Raw genomic sequence first — 25,707 nt, forward strand, 5'->3', positions numbered from 1 at the left:
TGCCACATCCGACGAGCGTCAGCGCCGGTGTAGTAGGATTCGATCTTAGTCCTGTATTGACACTTTGCCTGTTTGATGGTTCGTCGGAGGTCATAGCGGGATTTCTTATAAACTTCCGTGTTGAAAGCGGCAGCTCTAGCCTTTAGCTCAGTGTGGATGCTGCCTGTAATCCATGTTTTCTGGTTGGGGTATGTACGTACAATCACTGTGGGGATGACGTCATCGATGCACTTATTGATGAAGCCCATGACTGATGTGGTGTACTCCTCAATGCCATCGGAGGAATACCAGAACATATTCCAGTCTGTGCTAGCAAAACAGTTCTGTAGCTTAGCATCTGCGTCATATAACCAATTATTTTATTGATCTAGTCACTGGTGCTTCCTGCTTTCATTTTTGCTTCTAAGCAGGAATCAGGAGGATAGAATTATGGTCAGATTTGCCAAATGGAGGGCGAGGGAGATTTTTGTATGTGTCTCGGTGTGTTGAGTAAAGGTGGTCCAGAGTTTTTTCCCCTCTGGTTGCACATTTAACATACGGATAGAAATTTGGTAAAACAAATTTAAGTTTCCCTGCATTACAGTCCCCGGCTACTAGGAACATCGCCTCTGGGTGAGCGTTTTCTTGTTTACTTATGGGGGAATAAACCTCATTCGATGCTGCCTTAGTGCCAGCATCAGTCTGTGGTGGTATGTAAACAGCTACGAAAAATACAGATGAAAACTCTCTGGGTAGATAGTGGGGTCTACAGCTTATCATGAGATACTCTACCTCAGGCGAGCAATAGCTGGAGACTTCCTTAGATATCGTGCACCAGCTGTTATTTACAAAAATACATAGACCGCCGCCCCTTGTCTTACCAGACGCCGCTGTTCTATCCTGCCGGTACAACGTATAACCAGCCAGCTGTATGTTGATAGTGTTGTTATTCAGGAACAACTCCGTTAAGCATAAGACATTACAGTTTTGAATGTCCCGTTGGTAGTTTGATCTTCCATGTAGGTTATCGAATTTATTCTCCAAAGATTGCACGTTTGCTAGCAGAATGGAAGGAAGTGGGGGTTTATTCGATCGCCTACGAATTCTCAGAAGGCAGCCGGCCCTCTGGCCCCTTTTTCTCCTCTTCACGCAAATCAAGGGAATCTGGGCCTGTTCCCGAGAACGCAGTATATCATTTGCGTCGGACTCGTCAGACACGTTAAAGGAGAAAATGGAGTCTGCCAGTCTGTGGTGAGTAATCACAGTCCTGATGTCCAGAAGTTATTTTTGGTCATAAGAGACGGTAGTGGCAACATTATGTACAAAATAAGTAAAAAAATAAGTTACAAACAACGCAAAAAAACAAAAAAAAAAAACTATCGGTTGGGGACACGTAGAACGTCAGCCTTCTTCTCCGGCGCCATTTTACTACTAAAACAGCCCTTAGCCATGGTATATTGGCTAAGGGCTCGTTTGGCCGGGGTAGGCTGTCATTGTAAATAAGAATTTGTTCTTAACTGACTTGCCTAGTTAAATAAAGGTTAAATAAAAAAAAATTAAATACCACACCCCGTCGGGCCTTATTGCTCAAATATAGCGCTTTGCCTCCTAGGTGCTCAGGTACAACTTCACATGGGATTGGGGGAAACTCACCTGTAGTCAAACTCATCTGCTGAGCCGCCACCACTAGGCTCTGAGGGGTAGTGGGGGGTGGGGACCGGGCCAGGTTTCTTGGGGGGTTTCCACTCCCCGCAGCTGGGCTCGGCTGCAGGGGAGGAGGAGCGGGCGGAGGGGCTGGGACTTGGGCCAGGGGTGGCGGGGGCAGGGGGGAAGGTACCGAGGGAAATCTTCTTGCCGAAGGCACCGGAGCCAATGAGCATGTTGTCGATGAACTTGATGTGCTCCTGGTAGTAGGAATGAGTTAATCAATTAGTCGATCGAGGACATTCTTATCGATTAGAAATGAATACATTTAAATACATTTTCCATAGCTGAAAATAAAAATGTGTTTAAATAAACTACATTGTGTTTTGATACAGCTTTTCCCACTGTAATTGATAAGTAAGCATGTGTCTGGTATGCAAGCATTCATACCTCTTACTATATAGAGTGCCTTCGGAAAGTATTCAGACCCCTCAACTTTTTCCACATTTTGTTACGTTACAGCCTCATTCTAAAATGGATTAAATAAAACAATTTCCTCATCAATCTACACACAATACCCCATAATGACATCACAATACCCCATAATGACATCACAATACCCCATAATGACATCACAATACCCCATAATGACAAATCCAAAACAGGTTGAGACATTTTTGCAAATGTATTAAAAACAAAAAACAAGGATACCGTATTTACATAAGTATTCATACCCTTTATTATGAGACGCGAAATTGAGCTCAGGTGTATCCCGTTTCCATTGATCATCCTTGAGATGTTTCTACAACTTGATTGGAGTCCACCTGTGGTAAATTCAAATGAGTGGACATGATTTGGAAAGGCACACCTGTCTTACAGTTAACAGTGCATGTCAGAACAAAAACCAAGCCATGAGGTTGAAGGAATTGTCCGTAGAGCTCCGAGACAGAATTGTGTTTAGGCACAGATCTGGGGAAGGGTACCAAAACATTTCTGCAGCATTGAAGGTCCTCTTCCTAGAGCTGGCCGCCCGACCAAACTGAGCAATCGGGGGAGAAAGGCCTTGGTCAGGGAGGTGACCAAGAACCCGATGGTCACTCTGACAGAGCTCTAGAGTTCCTCTGTGGAGATAGGATAACCTTCCAGAAGGACAACCATCTCTGCAGCACTCCACCAATTAGGCCTTTATGGTAGAGTGGCCAGGCGGAAGCCACTCCTCAGTAAAAGGCACATGACAGCCCGCTTGGAGTAAAAGGCACCCAAAGTCTCTGAGAAACAAGATTCTCTGGTCTGATGAAACCAAGATCGAACTCTTTGGCCTGAATGCCAAGAGTCACGTCTGGAGGAAACCTGGCAACATCCCTAAGGTGAAGCATGGTGGTGGCAGCATCATGCTGAGGGGATGTATTTCAGCGGCAGGGACTTTGAGACTAGTCAGGATCAAGGCAAAGATGAGCGGAGCAAAGTACAGAGAGATCCTTGATGAAAATCTGCTCTAGAGGGCTCAGGACCTCAGACTGTGGCAAAGGTTCACCTTTCCAACAGGACAACGACACTAAGCACACGGGCTTCGGCACAAGTCTCTGAATGTCCTTGAGTGGCCCAGCCAGAGCCCGTACTCGAGCTAACATGTTTGGAGAGACCTGAAAATAGCTGTGCAGCAACGCTTCTCATCCAACCTGACAAAGCTTGAGAGGATCTGCAGAGAAGAATGGGAAATCTCCAGAAATACAGGTGTGCCAACCCTGTAGCGTCATTCATACCCAAGAAGACTCAAGGCTGTAATCGCTGCCAAAGGTTCTCAAACAAAGTACTGCGTAATGGGTCTGAATACTTATGTAAATGTGATATTTTTGAAATATAAATTAGCAAAAAAAATGTGTCCTTATGGGGTATTGTGTGTAGATTGATAGTGAAAATAACTATTTTATAAAATGTAGAATAAGGCTGTAACCTAACAGAATGTGGAAAAATCCCAATCCCAGCGCTCTACGAGCCCAGGTCAAAAGTAGTGCACTATATAGGAAATAGGGTGCTATTTGTGATCGTCTTGAACTCCTCCCTACCTGGTAGTACTCCAGGTCGTCCTCCACGTTGACCTCGTCTTTAGGCTCCTTCCACATCAGATCTTCATCCTCCTCCAGAACCTCCTCCCCTAGTTCCTCAACACACAACTCCTCTCCAGCACTACCGTTGGCCAGGAGCTCCTCTTTGGCCTGAGAGAGAGCAAGTGGATGGAAAAAGTGGATGGATTACTATGTGAATTGTTTTAATGTCTTATTATCCAATGTCTCTTTAATCCAGTAGTGCCTCCAGGCCTGTAGTTGACACATGGAGCTGTGGTTAAATCCCACAATGGGATTAATACAGATTATAGTCTTAAAGTTTTACTCTCAACGCAGCATTAGATCAGCTTTGGATGGGAGACGGGAGGCAGCCCTGTCCAACTCAATGACTTACAGACCAGCTTCGTCCTGAAACGTACATTTATAAATCATTAATAACCCATGAAGTTTACCATGTGGGAAGTTCTCTGATGCATATTCATTAAATGCTAATTGTCTGACATGTAACATTGTAATAATAGTCAGACCATGATGCTGAAAATGGCCCTGAGCACACACCACTCACTCTCTTATGCACACACCACTCACTCTCTTATGCACACACCACTCACTCTCTTATGCACACACCACTCACTCTCTGTTGCACGCACACACACACACAGCAAATGCAGACTTGACAAACTTAGAAAACCCAACAATGGTTGACTTCAGACACACAACTCACTGACTCCAGCCTCTGGCTAACTGGCCAGTCTCCAACTATACCCACATCACCCTGCACTGTTTCCTACCCTGTTATTGGTGTTATACTTAGCCTAACTCATGCTGCATTTGATTCATGAAAACAACTCATTTTTGGCTACAGTCCCCTTCAGCTACAGTCCCTCTTCAGCTACAGTCCTTCTTCAGCTACAGTCCCCCTTCAGCTACAGTCCCCCTTCAGCTACAGTCCTCCTTCAGCTACAGTCAGCTACAGTCCTCCTTCAGCTACAGTCAGCTACAGTCCCCCATCAGCTACAGTCCCCCTTCAGCTACAGTCCCCCTTCAGCTACAGTCCCCCTTCAGCTACAGTCCCCCTTCAGCTACAGTCCCCCTTCAGCTACAGTCCCCCTTCAGCTACAGTCCCCCTTCAGCTACAGTCAGCTACAGTCCCCCTTCAGCTACAGTCAGCTACAGTCCCCCTTCAGCTACAGTCCCCCTTCAGCTACAGTCCCCCTTCAGCTACAGTCCCCCTTCAGCTACAGTCCCCCTTCAGCTACAGTCCCCCTTCAGCTACAGTCCCCCTTCAGCTACAGTCAGCTACAGTCCCCTTCAGCTACAGTCAGCTACAGTCCCCCTTCAGCTACAGTTCCCCTTCAGCTACAGTCCCCCTTCAGCTACAGTCCCCCTTCAGCTACAGTCAGCTACAGTCCCCTTCAGCTACAGTCAGCTACAGTCCCCTTCAGCTACAGTCCCCCTTCAGCTACAGTCCCCCTTCAGCTACAGTCCCCCTTCAGCTACAGTCCCCCTTCAGCTACAGTCCCCCTTCAGCTACAGTCCCCCTTCAGCTACAGTCCCCCTTCAGCTACAGTCCCCCTTCAGCTAGTCCCCCTTCAGCTACAGTCCCCCTTCAGCTACAGTCCCCCTTCAGCTACAGTCCCCCTTCAGCTACAGTCCCCCTTCAGCTACAGTCCCCCTTCAGCTACAGTCCCCCTTCAGCTACAGTCCCCCTTCAGCTACAGTCCCCCTTCAGCTACAGTCACCTTCAGCTGTCATTTGGAGAATCTATAAGAATGTGTACATGTTCACTAAGAGAGAGCAAGCTGCCATAACAAGAGATTAGATGAGTAATTCATGTACTGTTTATCTAGCATACCCACATGCATTTATTGACAATCTCCTTCAGTATCATATTGAGGAATTGCTGCCTACCAGTTGATGTCTACCAGTAATGTATAGGTCTACCAGTAATGTATAGGTCTACCAGTAATGTATAGGTCTACCAGTAATGTATACCAGTAATGTATACCAGTAATGTATACCAGCAATGTATACCTGTAATGTATTGGCCTACCAGTTGATGTAAACCAGTAATGCATAAGCCTACCAGTTGATGTCTACCAGTAATGTATAGGTCTACCAGTAATGTATAGGTCTACCAGTAATGTATAGGTCTACCAGTAATGTATAGGTCTACCAGTAATGTATACCAGTAATGTATACCAGCAATGTATACCTGTAATGTATTGGCCTACCAGTTGATGTAAACCAGTAATGCATAAGCCTACCAGTTGATGTAAACCAGTAATGTATAAGTCTACCATTTGATGTAAACCAATAATGTATAAGCCTACCAGTTGATGTAAACCAGTAATGTATAGGCCTACCAGTTGATGTAAACCAGTAATGTATAAGTCTACCATTTGATGTAAACCAGTAATGTATAAGCCTACCAGTTGATGTAAACCAGTAATGTATAGGCCTACCATTTGATGTAAACCAGTAATGTATAGGCCTACCAGTTGATGTAAACCAGTAATGTATAGGGCTACCAGTTGATGTAAACCAGTAATGTATAAGCCTACCAGTTGATGTAAACCAGTAATGTATAGGCCTACCATTTGATGTAAACCAGTAATGTATAGGCCTACCATTTGATGTAAACCAGTAATGTATTGGCCTACCATTTGATGTAAACCAGTAATGTATAGGCCTACCAGTTGATGTAAACCAGTAATGTATAGGCCTACCATTTGATGTAAACCAGTAATGTATAGGCCTACCATTTGATGTAAACCAGTAATGTATAGGCCTACCAGTTGATGTAAACCAGTAATGTATAGGCCTACCAGTTGATGTAAACCAGTAATGTATAGGCCTACCAGTTGATGTAAACCAGTAATGTATAGGCCTACCAGTTGATGTAAACCAGTAATGTATAGGCCTACCATTTGATGTAAACCAGTAATGTATAGGCCTACCAGTTGATGTAAACCAGTAATGTATAGGCCTACCAGTTGATGTAAACCAGTAATGTATAGGCCTACCAGTTGATGTAAACCAGTAATGTATAGGCCTACCAGTAATGTATAGGCCTACCAGTAATGTATAGGTCTACCAGTAATGTATAGGTCTACCAGTAATGTATAGGCCTACCAGTAATGTATAGGCCTACCAGTTGATGTATACCAGTAAGGCAGGTATTCCCAAAAACGGGTACGCCAAATAAAAATGTGATTCCATTTTTTTTTCAAACAGTACATTTATATTTTCCAACGGGGCTATGCATATGGGTGAGGTTTTTTCTCACATGAGTAGCCTCGTTTCACTGCCAAAAATAAAATTAAACCATCTAGTATTCAGCGAAATAACAACACAATGTCAAATACAGGTAGCCTCGACAAATAATTAATATCCAATCACATTAACTGTTACTGTCTCGCGGGATTTCCACTACCGGTCAGTATGTAGCCAAACGTAGCTGCTGCTCATTGCGTTTGCTCGAAAATGGATAAATGGTTAAAAAAAAGGCCCGGGTCCATCGACAAATACCAGCTACTACCAGCAGTACTACACCTATCAAAGACAAGTTGTTCTGCTTCCACGAACACATCCAATGCTAGCATCAGTAATTCTACATTTGTTGTTAGCCCAGCTAGCATGGACACTGACAGTAGTGAATCTGATGCAGCCGAAGAGCTACTGCCCCCTTACCTGGGAAAGCAACGAACAACAGACAGGGAAGTTAGATCATCGAAGAAGTGCAAATATGGTGACATTGATTTGGGGTTCACTTATATTGGGAGTAGTCCCTTTCCTCAGTAACAGTATGTTATATGTGCAAAAGTACTCACTTTGGCACAAAGTATCTCACAACTCGATGAATTAAAACGTGCCAATTTGAAAAATAAGCCACGGGAGTTTGAGCAAGAATTAAGATGACTTTAGTATAAGACATGTATAAAAGTAACATATACCATTAATAAGAAGGGGCTAGAAGTCTTATATGGTGAGCTACCGAGTGGCTAGGACAGGCAAGCCCCATACTATTGTGGAGAACTTAATACCTCCTGCTGCTGCGGATATGGCTGGGACAATGCTGGGGGAAAAGGCCCAAAAAACCTTTCCCGACAATGCCTTCATCAAACAACACTGTTTCACGACGCATCAGTGACATGGAGGGAGATGTTTTGAAACAATTACTGCTTCGCATAAAAGCCAGTGAATTATATGCGTTACAGCTGGATGAGTCAACAGATGTGGCGGGCCTGGCACAGCTCCTGGTGTGTGACATAGTGGAGTGGTAACGCGTGCAAGCAGTTTCTCCCGACGCCCCTTGGGTACACTGCAGCATCCACCGAGGCTCTTGTTGCCAAAATAATGCCCGACAGCTTGAAAGACATTTTGGACACTAGATTGAAAATGGTTAACTTTGTTAAAGCAAGGCCCCTGAACTCTCGTGTATTTTCTGCACTATGCAATGATATGGCAAGCGACCATGTAACGATTTTACAACATACAGAAGAGCGCTGGATATCAAGGGGCAAAATATTGACACGTTTTCAAAAAATTGAGAAACGAGCTTAAAGTTTTTACTGACCATAATTTTCACTTGTCTGACCGCTTGCATGAGGACGAGTTTCTCACACGACTGGCCTATCTGGGTGATGTTTTTTCTCGCCTGAATGATCTGAATCTAGGATTACAGGGACTCTCCACAACTATTTCAATGTGAGGGACAAAATTGAGGCTATGATTAAGAAGTTGGAGCCCTTCTCTGTCTTCATTAATAAGGACAACACACAGGTCTTTCCATCATTGTATGATTGTTTGTGTGCAAATGAACTCAAGCTTACAGGCAATTTTCAAATGTGATATAGCGAAGCACCGGAGTGAGTTGGGTGCGCAATTACGCAGGTACTTTCCCGAAATGGATGACAACTGGATTTGTTAGACGGGCTGGGAGAATGCAGATGCTCTGGACATGATGACTGTATACAGTGTTATACCTCAGGACGACGTGGCAAGAAGAGCGTCTGGAATTTCTGGATGAGAAGGAACTTCTGCAGCAGCTCCTCCAACATTTCATGCCCTGCCTCCAGTCCACTTACCAATATCTGAACAAGAGAGCCTCATCGAAATTGCAACAAGCGGTTCTGTGAAAATGTCATTTAATTTAATCAGAAGCCACTGACAGATTTCTGGATTGGGCTGAGCTCAGAGTATCCTGCCTTGGCAAATCGCGCTGTTAAGACACTGATGCCCTTTGCAACCAAGTACCTATGTGAGAGTGGATTCTCGGCCCTCACTAGCATGAAAACTAAATACGGGCACAGAATGTGTGTGGAAAATTATTTAAGACTGAGACTCTCTCCAATACAACCCAACATTGCAGAGTTATGTGTTTTTACCCCCAAGCCATAAGACTATTGAACAGGTAATCAAATGGCTACCCGGACTATTTACATTGTGTGTGTTAAGTTCATGTTTTAAGTATCCCTATATTTCTGTTATTACGGGGCTATCACTCAGTCAAGAGTGCGCATGCGCAGGAAGTCTAGTCGTTGTTGGACCTAGCTACTTGTAGTGTGTTCATATAGTAGAGTAAACTTTGTTAAACTGGAACCTTGTCATTGTGTAATTTCGAGTTAACAGTGTGACACCCCAAACCCCTCTTTTTACGCTGCTGCTACTCTCTGTTTATCATAAATGCATAGTCACTTTAACTATACATTCATGTACATAGTACCTCAATTGGGCCGACCAAACAGTGCTCCCGCACATCGGTTAACCGGGCTATCTGCATTGTGTCCCACCCACCACCTCCCAACCCCTCTTTTACGCTACTGCTCCTCTCTGTTCATCATATATGCATAGTCACTTTAACCATATCTACATGTACATACTACCTCAATCAGCCTGACTAACCGCGGGTTCTGTATGTAGCCTCGCTACTTTTATAGCCTCGCTACTGTATATAGTCTTTTTTACTGTTGTTTTTATTTCTTATCTTACCTATTGTTCACCTAATACCTTTTTTTGCACTATTGGTTAGAGCCTGTAAGTAAGCATTTCACTGTAAGGTCTACACTTGTTGTATTCAGCGCACGTGACAAATAAACGTTGATTTGATGCGCATCCTTTCAAGCTCACCATTAACCTGTGGTGAATTATTCACAATTTTTGATGAACAAATAAAGTTTTATATGTTAGATGGCTAAATAAAGAGCAAAATTATAGATTATTTTTATATTATTATTTGTGCCCTGGTCCTATAAGAGCTCTTTTTCACTTCCCACGAGCCAGGTTGTGACAAAAACTCACACTCATTCTTATGTTTAATAAATGTATTGTGTAGTGTGTATGTGGCAGGCTAACAATGATGGCAAAAAACAACATTTGAGAGTGCGCTGACCCTGGTGCTAGAGGGGGTACGCAGCTGGAGGTTGAATGTTTGAAGGGGTACAGGACTATAAAAAGTTTGGGAACCACTGCAGTAAGGTATAGGCCTGCCCTCTAGTGGCCAAGTCAGGAGAGGAGCAGAGAAAATTATACAAGTGAGTGATGAACAGGTTAAGAAGGCTCATGTAAGACAAACTTCACAAGGCAAATGAACAAACACACACAAACACGAGCACGTGCACAAACACACACAGCATCACGTACCTCATCCTCGTCCCATTTGTCTTCGCTGCTCTTGTCCTGGTTGACCACGTAGCCAGGAGGCAGCCAGTTGACCGGTGGGTCAAAGATGGACACCACCATCCTGCAAGGAAGACCTTTCTTCTTTCCCAGACGATACAGGTTACAGTTGCTCACCTGTTAAACACAAAATAACTATTAAATTCACACCATTACACATACACATCAATCATTTGTATACTTTCTAAGAATACATTAGGTGAAATGTAGGCCTATGTGACAAAAAGTACAGTAAAACAAAGAACCAAAAACAAACTCTCATACAAATAGGCAAACAAAGCATTCAACTGACAAACATTCAACCCCAACCCCCGGGATGCGTACCAAATGGCACCCTATTCCCTATATAGTGCACCACTTTTAACCAGAGCCCTAATGTAGGCCCTGATCAAAAGTAGTGCACTATAAAGGCTATTGGGTAGAGTTTGGGACGTAAGCAAAAAGTCAGTCGCTCCCCTCACCCCTCCCCTAGGCTCACCTTCTTGCTCCTCATGTAGGAGAGTCGTCCCTCGTGTGCATCGGGGTAGGTACAGAACAGGTAGGTTGTGATGGCGTGCTTCAGGAAGGAGTCTCCCAGCATCTCCAGACGCTCCAGGTTGAAGCCGTCACTGGCGTTGGACAGGGTCAGGGCCTGCAGAAACAAACATTTTTGACTGAATCACTTTTTGTTGAGGGCTTGAAGGTAGGAATCAAACATTGAAAACACATGTAAGTGATATTTTTAATTGCTGAACAGAGATTTAAGTTAATAAACAAGATTATGTGTTGATTCTAAATATTTGTGGCTTTTCTCCCCCACAACAGACAAGTAAGTATATGTCTACTATGCATGTGAATATCTAAGTATATTTTGATAGGAAATCTGATATTTATTAGTTAAAACAATCAAAACTTCAATTAATCGACACAAGCAACCATCAACTAACTCTGAAAACCTTGTTGAACCATACCTGAAGGATGAGCCCAGGGTTGGGCCCCAGGGTCTTGGGGCAGGGGCCAAGGGTATCCCCCACTACAGAGCTGCTGGTGGTGATCTCCTGGCTCTCTAGGGCCTCTGAGGGGTCAGGTAAAGGTGTTGTGGTGATGGGAGCTGTGCCGGCGGGCCCCGTCATTGTTGCTGGGCTGCAGCAGTCTGAGGTAGCTTGATTCACGTGGTGTCCGTCGTCCTCACGGAGCTCTGAGGTCCTCCCTGGTCTACAATCATCGCTAGGCTGGGGCTGAGGGGGTGGAGGCTGGGTCCCTGGCTGGGGCTGAGGGGGTGGAGGCTGGGTCCCTGGCTGGGGGTGAGGGGGTGGAGGCTGGGGCTCAGGGGGTGGAGGCTGGGTCTGAGGGGGTGGAGGCTGGGTCTGAGGGGATGGAGGCTGGGTCCCTGGCTGGGGCTGAGGGGATGGAGGCTGGGTCCCTGGTTGGGGCTGAGGGGATGGAGGCTGGGTCCCTGGCTGGGGCTGAGGGGGTGGAGGCTGGGTCCCTGGCTGGGGGTGAGGGGGTAGAGTCTGGGTCTGAGGGGATGGAGGCTGGGTCCCTGGCTGGGGCTGAGGGGGTGAAGGCTGGGTCCCTGGCTGGGGGTGGGGGGGTGGAGGCTGGGTCTGAGGGGGTGGAGGCTGGGTCTGAGGGGATGGAGGCTGGGTCTGAGGGGATGGAGGCTGGGTCCCTGGCTGGGGCTGCGGGGGTGGAGGCTGGGTCCCTGGCTGGGGCTGAGGGGATGGAGGCTGGGTCCCTGGCTGGGGCTGAGGGGGTGTTGGGGTTAGATTCTGGTTCTCGATGCTAAGAGAGGGCTGCACAGGAAGAACTGAGGTAGTGGTTTGTGTTGTTGATAGTTCTTTTTCCTTCTCTAGTGGCAAACCAGAACCAGCCGGGAGACATTGGCAGTTGTCACATCCGTCGTGAAGGTGTGCGTGGTCACCGTTGTCATTGGCAATGAGGGCAGTGCCGTTAGCGAGGATGCTAGTGCGGGAGGCCGTGTCTGGCTGCTGGGGCTCCTCGTCCTCTGGTCTGTCATCTTCGGGGCGTTGGCCGATGTCGCACCCCTCAGGCAGCGAAGAGACATGACAGTCACTACAGGGATGCTGGGAAACAGCAGCAGCAAGTCCAGGGTCGGGGGCTACAGTCTGGCCCTGCTGTTTACAGTCATCGTCACCGCTGTCCTCTTCCTCCTCCTCCTCCTCATCCTCATCACGCAGACAGATGAATGACTTGCTGTCGATGGACTTCTTCCATCCAAAGTCCAGGTTTGGATATCTATAAAGACCGATACCGTGTGAGATTTAGGGGCATTATGTAGTGTTCCAGATAAAGGAGGGTATAGGAGCAAGCACTGCGTGAGTATAATGCGTGCCAAACTGTTGCTGTTAGATTACAATATTATTATTTTTACTGACCATTTGGAACAGTGAACACTAAATAAATGTTGCCGTTATGCACATACAGTTGAAGTCGAAAGTTTACATACACCTTAGCCAAATACATTAAAACTCAGTTTTTCACAATTCCTGACATGCCAGCAGGTATATCTCAATGGTCACCCCCAAAGCCAATTCCTCCTTTGGTCACCTTTCCTTCCAGTTCTCCGCTGCCAATGACTGGAACGAACTGCAAAAATCACTGAAGCTGGAGACTCATATCTCCCTCACTAGCTTTAAGCACCAGCTGTCAGAGCAGCTCACAGATCACTGCACCTGTACATAGCCCATCTATCTACCTCATCCCCATACTGTATTTATTTATTTTTCTTAGTCCTTTGAACCCCAATATCTCTACTTGCACATTCATCTTCTGCATATCAACCATTCTAGTGTTTAATTGCAATATTGTAATTACTTCACCACCATGGCCTATTGATTGCCTTAACTCCCTTATCTTACCTCATTTGCACTCACTGTATATTGACTTTTTGTTTTCTTTATTCTACTGTATTATTGACTGTATGTTTTGTTTATTCCATGTGTAACTCTGTGTTGTTGTATGTGTCGAATTGCTATGCTTTTGGGGTAGCCTTCCACAAGCTTCCCACAATAAGTTTGGTGAATTTTGGTCATCCCGTCTTCAATTTTATCGACTATTTACGTTAAAAAATACCTAAAGTTGTATTACAAAAGTAGTTTGAAATGTTTGGACAAAGCTTACAGGTAACTTTTGAGATTTTCCTCCTGACAGAGCTGGTGTAACTGAGTCAGGTTTGTAGGCCTCCTTGCTTGCACATGCTTTTCAATTCTGCCCACAAATTTTCTATAGGATTGAGGTCAGGCCTTTGTGATGGCCACTCCAATACCTTGACTTTGTTGTCTGTAAGCCGTTTTCCCACAACTTTGGAAGTATGCTTGGGGTCATTGTCCATTTGGAAGACCCATTTGCGACCAAGCTTTAACGTCCTGACTGATGTCATGAGATGTTGCTTCAATATATCCACATAATTTTCCTTCTCATGATGTCATCCATTTTGTGAAGAGCACCAGTCCCTCCTGCAGCAAAGCACCCCCACAACATGATGCTGCCACCCCTGTGCTTCATGGTTACGATGGTGTTCTTCGGCTTGCAAGCATCCCCCTTTCCCCTCCAAACATAACGATGGTCATTATGGCCAAACAGTTCTATTTTTGTTTCATCAGACCAGAGGACATTTCTCCAAAAACTACGATCTTTGTCCCCATGTGCAGTTGCAATCCATAGTCTGGCTATTTTATGGCTGTTTTGGAGCAGTGGCTTCTTCCTTGCTGAGCGGCCTTTCAGGTTATGTCGATATAGGACTCGTTTTACTGTGGATATAGATACTTTTATACCTGTTTCCTCCAGCATCTTCACAAGATCCTTTGCTGTTCTTCTGGGATTGATTTGCACTTTTCACACCAAAGTACGTTCATCTCTAGGAGACAGAAAGCGTCTCCTTCCTGAGTGGTATGACGGCTGCGTGGTCCCATGGTGTTTATACTTGCGCACTATTGTTTGTACAGATGAATGTGGTACCTTCAGGCGTTTGGAAATTGCTCCCAAGGATGAACCAGACTTGTGGAGGTCTACAATTTCAGAGTTCTTGGCTGATTTCTTTTGATTTTCCCATGATGTCAAGCAAAGAGGCACTGAGTTTGAAGGTAGGCCTTGAAATACATCCACAGGTACACCTCCAATTGACTCAAATTATGTCAATTAGCCTATCAGAAGCTTCTAAAGCCATGACATGATTAACTGGAATTTTCTAAGCTGTTTAAAGGGACAGTCAACTTAGGGTATGTAAACTTCTGACCCACTGGAATTGTGAAACAGTGAATTATAAGTGAAATAATCTGTCTGTAACAATCGTTGGAAAAATTACTTGTCATGCACAAAGTAGATGTCCCAACCGACTTTCCAAAACTATAGTTTGTCAACAAGAAATTTGTGGAGTGGTTGAAAAAATAGTTTTAATGACTCCAACCTAAGTGTATGTAAACTTCTGACTTCAACTGTATATCTATTACATATATCACCATACAATCCTCTTCAAACCTCCTAATTCATTCATCAACTTTGGGAAACATTAATTATTTAATTACGTTTCTTGCACACCCACTGTTTTAGGACAACACAGGTGTACAGGTTAAATAATGAAACATCTGTGAGGAATGCCATTTTTGAGTGAGAAAATCTTTGAATCTAGAATCTTAACTTAACTGGATGAAAAGTGTGCCCAGAGTAAACTGCCTCCTACTCAATCCCAGATGCTAATACATGCATATTATTATTAGTATTGGATAGAAAACACTCTGAAGTTTCTAAAACTGTTTGAATCATGTCTGTGACTATAACAGAACTTATTTGGCAGGCAAAACCCTGAGGACAAATCATTCGGATTTTTTGTTGTTGTTGACGTCACTCTCTTTTCAATGGGGTTTCATTGGGAATCCAGATTTCTAAGGGACCTTTCTGCAGTTCCTATCGCTTCCACTGGATGTCAACAAGTCTTTAGAAATTGGTTGAGGGTTTTCCTTTGAGAAATGAAGAAGTAGCCATGTTCAGAATGAGGCTCCATTGAAGTGTACTGTTTGTTAGAGGCGCGTAACCAGAAAGCATGCTACATATTGTTTTCCTCCGGTATTGAACACAGATCATCCCGTCTTCAATTTTATCGATTATTTACGTTAAAAAATACCTAAAGTTGTATTACAAAAGTAGTTTGAAATGTTTGGACAAAGCTTACAGGTAACTTTTGAGATTTTTTGTAGTCACGTTGTGCAAGTTGGAACCGATGTTTTTCTGGATCAAATGCGCCAAATAAATGGACATTTTGGATATATATCGACGGAATTAATCGAACAAAAGGACCATTTGTGATGTTTATGGGACATATTGGTGTGCCAACAGAAGAAGCTCGTCAAAGGTAAGGCATGAATTATATCTTTATTTCTGCTTTTTGTGTCGCGCCGTGAGTGTTGAAATATGATGGTCTGCGATTGTTAGCTGGGGTGCTATCCTCAGATAATAGCATTGTTTTAAATCTGACACGTTGGCTGGATTCACAACAAGTGTAGATTTAATTTGGTATATTGAATGTGTGATTTCATGAAAGTTACATTTTTATAGTAATTTATTTGAATTTGGCGCTATGCATTTTCACTGGATGTTGGCCAGGTGGGACGCCACCGTCCCACATATCCCAGAGAGGTTTTAAGCCCCGCACAACTGAAGCAACACAGGGAAAGGTGCCAATTCTACGGCACACTGAAGATTATGTTTCAGGACAGCGACCATATCCAATGAGGGAGAAAGCGCACTTGTTATAAAATATTAGATTACTCATTATTTTTAAATAATATAATCATATGCAATTTTAGTATCACATGTCTTAGAGTGATGGACTGTGCCATCTCCGTGTCCTCCGCAACGGATCAGTCCACTGAGACAGGCACCAATCAGACAGGTGTCTTATGCACCATGAACCCCAAAAATGTTTTGGTGACTGATCAACAACATCTGACCAGCCTATCGACCAAACAACTGACCAGTCGACTAAATGGGGTCAGCCCTAGATAGTTCATCCAAGTCCAGTCAGGTTTATTTCACACGGGGAGCAACCACACACTTTATTTAGACCATTTTTTTAAAATATATATAGGAAAATGGAGATGAGACATACCTGAAGTCAGAGGGCAGGGTCTGGGCTCCTACCCCAGCGTCGCTGGCTGTCTGGGCCCTCAGCTCCTCGGCTGTGAGCAGGCAGTGAAGGCGATACAGTATACTGGGGAGACACACAGCCTTCCTCCACAGAGAGGCTGGGATGGGGTGGATGGCACATAGCTCTGGGACCAGGATCTGGAGGGGAGGAGAGTGAGGAAAGTTAGACATTGGTTAAATCCCAAATGAGACCCTTTCCCCCATACAGTGCACTATGTTTGACCAGGGCCCTAGGAGTACAGCTGTTCTCCAACATATTCTAATCTAGTTCATTTTCAGAGCTCATCTTCAGCCATAAACCGGTATAGAGCCATGGCTCTGTGTGTACACTAGATCACCTGTTTGTTCTGTAGACTCTCCCACTTGGCCTTCCTCTTCTCTGCACTGCTGAGAGGCAGGGCTTTCCCCTTCTGGTTCAGGTGGCGAGGGGTTAACAGGTTCAGGCTATAGGGAGACGTCAGAGGTCAAACACTGGATGAGTTGAACAGACAAAGGGTTCTCCCCATATCTTTACTCATGTTGATGTTGGTCATGCTCCCCACACTAGCCATGGAGAGACAGAGGTCATCCTTATGATGACAGAGTTGATTAAGATACATTTTCTTCTCCCTCCCTCTCATCCTCGCTGCCCCTCTCCCTCTCATCCTCGCTGCCCCTCTCCCTTGTCCTCTCTCCCTCCCTCTTGTCCTCTCTCCCTCCCTCTCGTCCGCTCCCCCTCTCATCCTCGCTGCCCCTCTCCCTCTTGTCCTCTCTCCCTCCCTCTCGTCCTCTCCACCTCGCTGCCCCTCTCCCTCTCGTCCTATCCCCCTCCCTCTTGTCCTCTCATCCTCGCTGCCCCTCTCCCTCTCGTCCTCTCTCCCTCTCGTCCTCCCTCCCTCTCGCCCTCTCTCCCTCCCTCTCGTCCTCTCTCCCTCCCTCTCTCCCTCCCTCCCTCTCGTCCTCTCTCCCTCCCTCCCTCTCGTCCTCTCTCCCTCCCTCCCTCTCGTCCTCTCTCCCTCCCTCTCGTCCTCTCTCCCTCCCTCTCGTCCTCTCTCCCTCCCTCTCGTCCTCTCTCCCTCCCTCTCGTCCTCTCTCCCTCCCTCTCGTCCTCTCTCCCTCCCTCTCGTCCTCTCTCCCTCCCTCTCGTCCTCTCTCCCTCCCTCTCGTCCTCTCTCCCTCCCTCTCGTCCTCTCTCCCTCCCTCTCGTCCTCTCTCCCTCCCTCTCGTCCTCTCTCCCTCCCTCTTATTCTCTCTCCCTCCCTCTCGTCCTCTACTCCTCTCCCTCACTCTCCCTCTCTCTCTCGTCCTCCCCCTCTCTTGTCCTCTCCCCTCCCGTTCTCTTGTCCTCTTCCCCTCTCTTCCACTCCCTCTCTCGTCCTCTCCCCCTCTCTCTCTCGTACTCTTCCTCTCTCCCGTACTCTCCCCCCTCTCTCGTCCTCTCTCTCTAGTCCTCTCCTGTCCTCTCCCCCCTCTCTCTCTTGTCCTCTCTCTCTCGTCCGCTCTTTTTTCCCGTCCTCTCCCTTTTCCCGTCCTCTCCTGTCCTCTCTCCCTCTCGTCCTCTCTCTCTTCTGCGTCCTCTCCCCCTCTCTCGTCCTCCCTCCTCGCTCTCTCTCGTCCTCTCCTTCATGTGCTCCCTCTCTCCTCCTCTCGTCCTCTCCCTTTCTCTCTCTCGTCCTCTATCTCTCTCCCATCCTCCCTGTCTCTCCCTCTCGTTCTCTCACTTCCTCTTGTACTCTCCCTCTCTCGTTCTCTCCCTCCCTCTCTCGTCCCCTCCCGTCCTCTCTCTCGCCCTCTCATCCCCTCTCCCGTCCTCTCTCTCGTCCTCTTCCTCCTCTCTCTCTCAACCTCTCTCATCCTCTCTTTCTTGTCCTCGTCCTCTCTCTCCCATCCTCCCTCTCGTCTTCCCTCTCTCCCCCGTCCTCTCCCTCCCTCGTCCTCTCATCCTCTCCCTCTCTCGTGCTCTCCCTCGTGTCCTCCCCCTCTCTCTCCCATCCTCTCCCTCCCCTCCCTCTCTCTCATCCTCTCCCTCTCTCGTCTCCTCCCGTCCTCTCCCCCCCTCTCTCCCCCCCCTCTCCCTCTCTCCGTTTTGTCCTCTCCCATCCTCTCTCTCGTCCTCTCCCTCTCTCGTCCCATCCCACTCTCTCGTCCTCTCCCTCTCTCGTCCTCTCCCTCTCTCGTCCTCTCCCTCTCTCATCCCCTCTCTCGTCCTCTCCCTCTCTCATCCTCTCTCTCTCCCTCTCTCGTCCTCTCCCTCTCTCGTCCTCTCCCTCTCTCGTCCTCTCCCTCTCTCGTCCTCTCCCTCTCTCGTCCTCTCCCTCTCTCGTCCTCTCCCTCTCTCGTCCTCTCTCGTCCTCTCTCGTCCTCTCTCGTCCTCTCTCGTCCTCTCTCGTCCTCTCTCGTCCTCTCTCGTCCTCTCTCGTCCTCTCCCTCTCTCGTCCTCTCCCTCTCTCGTCCTCTCCCTCTCTCGTCCTCTCTCTCTCGTCCTCTCTCTCTCGTCCTCTCTCTCTCGTCCTCTCTCTCTCGTCCTCTCTCTCTCGTCCTCTCTCTCTCGTCCTCTCTCTCTCGTCCTCTCTCTCTCACCGTGAGGAGGTATGGTCTACGTCCAGTAGTGGCTGGTTTACGTTGGACAAGTCCAGGTTGTACTTGGTTTTGTAGTACTCAGCAAACGTCTGGTACTCCGGTGACGGGAACCTGCTGAGAGGTGTGAGGTCTGTGTAAACGTCAGCCACGTAGAAACGGTGAGGCTGGTCAAAGTTACGATACCTGAGAGAGAGAGAGAGAGAGAGACAGAGACAGAGAGAGAGAGAGAGAGAGACAGGGTTTAGAGGTCAAGGTTTGGCATAATGGAACAGTGAAGATGTACTTTAAATCCGCCACTCAAAAATTGCGAGATGTTTACATCCAAATCTGCACCATGGTAGTTTCAGTTTTTGAAATAATCTTATTATTGTGTGGGTCATGTGAAGATGTGTCTCAAATGGCATCCTAGTCAAAAGAAGTGCACTATATAGGGAATAGGGTGTTATTTGGAACTTAACCTAAAACTCCATTGGCTCCTCCGTCAGAGAGGGGTATGTAGTGAAGTGAGCAGCGTACCGTGGAATGATGACAGCGTCCTGGTAGTCTTCCAGTTTGAAAGTGAAGGGGTTCTGCTTGGTGTACTGGGTGGTAGGAATGCCAACACGAGCCTCGGACTTCTCTATGTCCTCCATGAATTTAAAATCCAAATCTAGAGTGTTGGAATCCTCAACTGAAAGAGGAGACAGTGTGTTAGTGATCTTATATGACGAGGGAATCATTAGTTACGGCATGAAGGACTGAAGGACAAAACACGCCATGCCGACGAAAGGTAAAGAACAGCGGGTAGCAGTACTATCGACTGACAACATGGGCTGACAATTTTTGTTCATTTCCCAACAAATCTACATATTGAATCACCACCGTTGCAGTGTGTTTTGTCCTTAAAAAACAGGGCCTACAGTATTATGTGTAATGTTGGGGTCTCACTGACCCACCTTGAGAAGTGGAACGCAGTAGGCTGAACTAACTTACCAACATTGAGAGGTAGAACGCAGTAGGCTACCTAACTGACCAACATTGAGAGTTAGAGCGCAGTAGGCTAACTCACCCAACAACATTACGGTAGAGTGCAGTAGGCTAACTCACCAACATTGAGAGGTAGAACGCAGTAAGTTAACTAACTCACCAACATTGAGAGGTAGAACGCAGTAGGCTAACTCACTTACCAACATTGAGAGGTAGAACGCAGTAGGCTCCCTAACTCACCAACATTGCAGTATAGCGCAGTAGGCTAACTAACTTACCAACATTGAGAGGTAGAACGCAGTAGGTTAACTAACTCACCAACATTAAGAGGTAGAACGCAGTAGGCTACCTAACTCATCAACATTGAGAGTTAGAGCGCAGTTGGCTAACTCACCCAACAACATTAAGGTAGAGCGCAGTAGGCTAACTCACCAACATTGAGAGGTAGAACGCAGTAGGTTAACTAACTCACCAACATTGAGAGGTAGAACGCAGTAGGTTAACTAACTCACCAACATTGAGAGGTAGAACGCAGTAGGCCGAGTCGGCCTGCGTGGGATTGAACTCCAAAGCAGGTTTCTCCAGGCGGAGGATGTGAGAGAAAATGTACTGGTGTAGTCTGGTGATCAGGTCCAGCTGGACAGCACTCAGAGTGAACCCAGCCTTCTGGAGCTCCATGGAGATGGTCACCTCACCAGACCGCGTGTACACAGGAAAGTGGGGGATCTGGGGAGAGGGAGGAGGACGGGGTTAGGTGAGTATCACAGTAAACTTCAATAAAAGGGCATACTAACTGTGAAGAAGCAAGGTGGGCCCTGCTGTCTAGCTGTTGCCTCCTAGAAAAAAATATGTTCTCTATCAGTTTCAATAGAAATGGAATTGCTTGTTTGCATCCCTAAATATTTGATTTGTTTCCTGGCAGGTCCTCAATGGGAAACTGAAATAGGTGTGTTCCTTACCCGAGGTATAGGTTTGGCAGTCAAGATGCCGAAGCACCTGGTAGTGTCCTCTGGAGGGTAGAGCTTCCTGCGGCGGAAGTTGAGCTCATCAGGCAAAGGGGTGGTGAGGACCATGCCAATCACATACAGGTAGTAAGACTGCTCCGGTACAGGGTAACTGTCCCGAAGACACTCTGGTATCTGGACAGGAGAGAAAGACAGAGATCATCTAGCTGTTAGATGCTCCAGAAGGAACAGTCAGATCTGACAGCCCATAGGGCTCTGGTCAAAGTAGTCCACTGTTGTATCAAAGTAATCGGGTGCCATTAGGGAAGCATCCAGTGTAGAGATATCTCACAGCTTTAGGGTAGCATCCAGTGTAGAGATATCTCACAGCTTTAGGGTAGCATCCAGTGTAGAGATATCTCACAGCTTTAGGGTAGCATCCAGTGTAGAGATATCTCACAGCTTTAGGGTAGCATCCAGTGTAGAGATATCTCACAGCTTTAGGGTAGCATCCAGTGTAGAGATATCTCACAGCTTTAGGGTAGCATCCAGTGTAGAGATATCTCACAGCTTTAGGGTAGCATCCAGTGTAGAGATATCTCACAGCTTTAGGGTAGCATCCAGTGTAGAGATATCTCACAGCTTTAGGGTAGCATCCAGTGTAGAGATATCTCACAGCTTTAGGGTAGCATCCAGTGTAGAGATATCTCACAGCTTTAGGGTAGCATCCAGTGTAGAGATATCTCACAGCTTTAGGGTAGCATCCAGTGTGGAGATATCTCACAGCTTTAGGGTAGCATCCAGTGTAGAGATATCTCACAGCTTTAGGGTAGCATCCAGTGTGGAGATATTTCACAGCTTTAGGGTAGCATCCAGTGTAGAGATATCTCACAGCTTTAGGGTAGCATCCAGTGTGGAGATATCTCACAGCTTTAGGGTAGCATCCAGTGTGGAGATATCTCACAGCTTTAGGGTAGCATCCAGTGTAGAGATATCTCACAGCTTTAGGGTAGCATCCAGTGTAGAGATATCTCACAGCTTTAGGGTAGCATCCAGTGTGGAGATATTTCACAGCTTTAGGGTAGCATCCAGTGTAGAGATATCTCACAGCTTTAGGGTAGCATCCAGTGTAGAGATATCTCACAGCTTTAGGGTAGCATCCAGTGTGGAGATATCTCACAGCTTTAGGGTAGAATCCAGTGTGGTGACAACTCACAGCTTTAGGGTAGAATCCAGTGTAGAGATATCTCACAGCTTTAGGGTAGCATCCAGTGTAGAGATATCTCACAGCTTTAGGGTAGCATCCAGTGTAGAGATATCTCACAGCTTTAGGGTAGCATCCAGTGTGGAGATATTTCACAGCTTTAGGGTAGCATCCAGTGTGGATATATCTCACAGCTTTAGGGTAGCATCCAGTGTAGAGATATCTCACAGCTTTAGGGTAGCATCCAGTGTGGATATATCTCACAGCTTTAGGGTAGCATCCAGTGTAGAGATATCTCACAGCTTTAGGGTAGCATCCAGTGTGGATATATCTCACAGCTTTAGGGTAGCATCCAGTGTAGAGATATCTCACAGCTTTAGGGTAGCATCCAGTGTAGAGATCTCTCACAGCTTTAGGGTAGCATCCAGTGTGGTGACAACTCGCAGCTTTAGGGTAGAATCCAGTGTGGTGACAACTCACAGCTTTAGGGTAGAATCCAGTGTGGTGACAACTCACAGCTTTAGGGTAGAATCCAGTGTGGTGACAACTCACAGCTTTAGGGTAGCATCCAGTGTAGAGATATCTCACAGCTTTAGGGTAGCATCCAGTGTGGAGATATCTCACAGCTTTAGGGTAGCATCCAGTGTGGGGACAACTCGCAGCCTTAGGGTAGAATCCAGTGTGGTGACAACTCACAGCTTTAGGGTAGCATCCAGTGTGGTGACAACTCACAGCTTTAGGGTAGCACTGCCTCCTCTTGGTGGATCCTGGTCTGCCTGGAACACTGGTCTCCTCCTCGTCATGGAGATCCAGCTCCTCCTCGTACTTCACTGTCTCTTTCCCCACAGGCATCAAGTGGTCATCCAACTCACCTGGAGAAGAGAACGGCAGAACCATTTAACTACCGTAGAAGTATAGCAAAATAGAATGCCCAAAAAGTTAAATATGTCACTGCACAGCAGTTAATACCAGGTCCCCCTCCTCTCCCAGGACAAACTGAGCCCCCCTCACACCCCAGCAAATTCAGTTACATTCCCACAAGCTTGAAGAGAGAGAGAGGGAGATTTGAGGGAGGGTGACAGAAAGAGAAATGGGGAGGGAGAGATACAATCAGGGACTAGCTGCAGAGACTACTGCATGATGAAGGATATTCTAACAAATAGTTGAATTTTATTGACCTTTTTTGTGAAGATTTTCACAACAAAGTAGCGCCACTGCCTTCTCTGCCAGTCGTGCACAGTTCATGATTGGCCCCTGCAATGACAAAGAAAGTGTACATTGGTCTCAAAGACATCCAGAAAACACACTGAATCTTGACGTCTCAAATGGAAAAAGTGGATGCTACACATTGGTGGTGGATGAGTTGAGTTTCGCCCCCATGTAGCCTACTACAGCCATCTGTGCACCTGGAAGCACTGTATAAGTGTCCCAAAAGTCCCCCTTTTCCCTATATTAGTGCACTACTTTTGACCAGAGCTGGAATATATAGGCAATACGGACATTTGTGAATCAGACCTACAAATCAAATCAATGAGGAAAGCCTGAGACTCACAGCGACGGGCACCCGTAGAGGGGAATTGATGGGCAAGTAGAGGGTTGACTGGTAGCGCCCATCCTTCAGCTCCTTGGTCTTACACTTAGGTGCCAGGTGGGTAAACGGGTCACTGGGCAGACGGGCACAGTATCTAGAGAGAGGGTCATTAGCAAACCAGACCATCCAGAGCCAAATTAAAACAAAATCAAACATATTTTGTTCTCAGTCCATTTAGAGCCTTTTTTCCAATGAGAACCCTTTAAAAACGGTATAAATCTTTCACAGATTCAAAGCAGCGCTAGCGGTTCTCCCTTTACCTGTTGATGTGTCCGATAGCCGTGTTGATGGTGACGCGGGGCCCTCCTTCCTCAGAGCGGAGCACGTAGGGAGGCAGAATGTTGTCATCATCCTGCACCGGTTCCATCTCAAAGTCACCGACCCCCGCTGCCTTGGAACACTTGTTTCTCAGGATCTGAAGACGTCAAGAGAAGACCTACAGTCATCAGTATTAGGGTTGTCACAATACTATCAGAGAAACACCAAGGACCTCTCATATCATCCAAGGACGGGCCTTGTGGACACACACAAATCAATTAAACAGACAGATAGTTCCCTATACAGTACAGTGCACTACGCTATAGGGGGCCATTTGGGATGCATCCTTAACCAAATCTCTGAGAATCCCTGTGTTCCTCAGACAGACACAATGGGGCCTTGAGGACAGGCTCTGAAAACCACACCTTCTCTATGGCCTTGTAGGTCTTCAGGTCTTCCTCGAAGGTCTTGGTCCTCTCACTTTCAGCCAGCATGATGTAGTTGGAGACAGGGGCTCTGGCTCGGCCTTTAGACTGAACGTAGGACCTACAGTCAAGTCAAAGTTTATTGAAAGTGCATTTACCAGGGGTCACAACACACTTTATATGCTTAAGAGGAACAACATTTAGAACGGGATAGGGAACAATATCAACAATATAAAACATAACAAAAACAGAAGCCAATAGACCATTGAGCAAGAAGCAACAAGGTAGTGGATGGACAAGCAGTGCTGTACCTGTACTCAGTGGGCAGGTCAAACCTCACCACCAGGTTACACTTGGGAATATCTACACCTTCCTCCACGATGCTGGTCGCTATGAGCAGATTGGTCTCGTGGGCACGGAACTTACGCAGAACCTGAGAGATAATGAGGAAATATGGTTAGGTCTGAATTGAAGGAGGGGAGAGAGAGGAAGAGAGAGAGAGGAAGAGAAAGAGAGAGAGAGAGGCAGAGAAAGAGAGAGAGAGAGGCAGAGAAAGAGAGAGAGAGAGGCAGAGAAAGAGAGAGAGAGGCAGAGAAAGAGAGAGAGAGAAGCAGAGAGCGAGAAAGAGAGCGAGAAAGAGGCAGAGAGCGAGAGAGAGGCAGAGAGCGAGAGAGAGGCAGAGAGCGAGAAAGAGGCAGAGAGCGAGAAAGAGGCAGAGAGCGAGAGAGAGAGGCAGAGAGCGAGAGAGAGAGGCAGAGAGCGAGAGAGAGAGGCAGAGAGCGAGAGAGAGAGGCAGAGAGCGAGAGAGAGGCAGAGAGCGAGAGAGAGAGGCAGAGAGCGAGAGAGAGAGGCAGAGAGCGAGAGAGAGAGGCAGAGAGCGAGAGAGAGAGGCAGAGAGCGAGAGAGAGAGGCAGAGAGCGAGAGAGAGAGGCAGAGAGCGAGAAAGAGGCAGAGAGCGAGAAAGAGGCAGAGAGCGAGAGAGAGAGGCAGAGAGCGAGAAAGAGGCAGAGAGCGAGAAAGAGGCAGAGAGCGAGAGAGAGAGGCAGAGAGCGAGAGAGAGAGGCAGAGAGCGAGAGAGAGAGGTAGAGAGCGAGAGAGAGAGAGGCAGAGAGCGAGAGAGGCAGAGAGCGAGAGAGGCAGAGAGCGAGAGAGGCAGAGAGCGAGAGAGAGAGGCAGAGAGCGAGAGAGAGAGGCAGAGAGCGAGAGAGAGAGGCAGAGAGCGAGAGGCAGAGAGCGAGAGAGCGAG

General features: G+C 46.8%; 1 protein-coding gene across 3 annotated transcripts in view; it reads right to left on the minus strand.

Annotated features, from left to right (window-relative positions):
- The window catches only part of LOC129812820 (endoribonuclease Dicer-like), a 72,701-nt gene that overhangs the window by 17,323 nt on the left and 29,671 nt on the right, over nucleotides 1-25,707 (minus strand). For all 3 annotated transcript variants that reach the window (XM_055864714.1, XM_055864713.1, XM_055864715.1), the window contains 17 exons: nucleotides 24,773-24,894; nucleotides 24,462-24,582; nucleotides 24,039-24,193; nucleotides 23,740-23,872; nucleotides 23,366-23,441; nucleotides 22,920-23,059; nucleotides 20,999-21,178; nucleotides 20,552-20,765; nucleotides 19,590-19,743; nucleotides 19,074-19,256; nucleotides 16,853-16,958; nucleotides 16,477-16,652; nucleotides 11,321-12,608; nucleotides 10,849-11,001; nucleotides 10,335-10,487; nucleotides 3,690-3,839; nucleotides 1,633-1,883 (listed from right to left, as the gene is read on the minus strand). In XM_055864714.1, coding sequence (XP_055720689.1) covers nucleotides 1,633-1,883; nucleotides 3,690-3,839; nucleotides 10,335-10,487; nucleotides 10,849-11,001; nucleotides 11,321-12,608; nucleotides 16,477-16,652; nucleotides 16,853-16,958; nucleotides 19,074-19,256; nucleotides 19,590-19,743; nucleotides 20,552-20,765; nucleotides 20,999-21,178; nucleotides 22,920-23,059; nucleotides 23,366-23,441; nucleotides 23,740-23,872; nucleotides 24,039-24,193; nucleotides 24,462-24,582; nucleotides 24,773-24,894 — 3,755 coding nt within the window. The remainder of the gene's footprint in view (nucleotides 1-1,632; nucleotides 1,884-3,689; nucleotides 3,840-10,334; nucleotides 10,488-10,848; nucleotides 11,002-11,320; nucleotides 12,609-16,476; nucleotides 16,653-16,852; nucleotides 16,959-19,073; nucleotides 19,257-19,589; nucleotides 19,744-20,551; nucleotides 20,766-20,998; nucleotides 21,179-22,919; nucleotides 23,060-23,365; nucleotides 23,442-23,739; nucleotides 23,873-24,038; nucleotides 24,194-24,461; nucleotides 24,583-24,772; nucleotides 24,895-25,707) is intronic.

This window comes from Salvelinus fontinalis, chromosome 16 (genome assembly GCF_029448725.1).
Source record: "Salvelinus fontinalis isolate EN_2023a chromosome 16, ASM2944872v1, whole genome shotgun sequence".
Lineage (NCBI taxonomy): Eukaryota > Metazoa > Chordata > Actinopteri > Salmoniformes > Salmonidae > Salvelinus > Salvelinus fontinalis.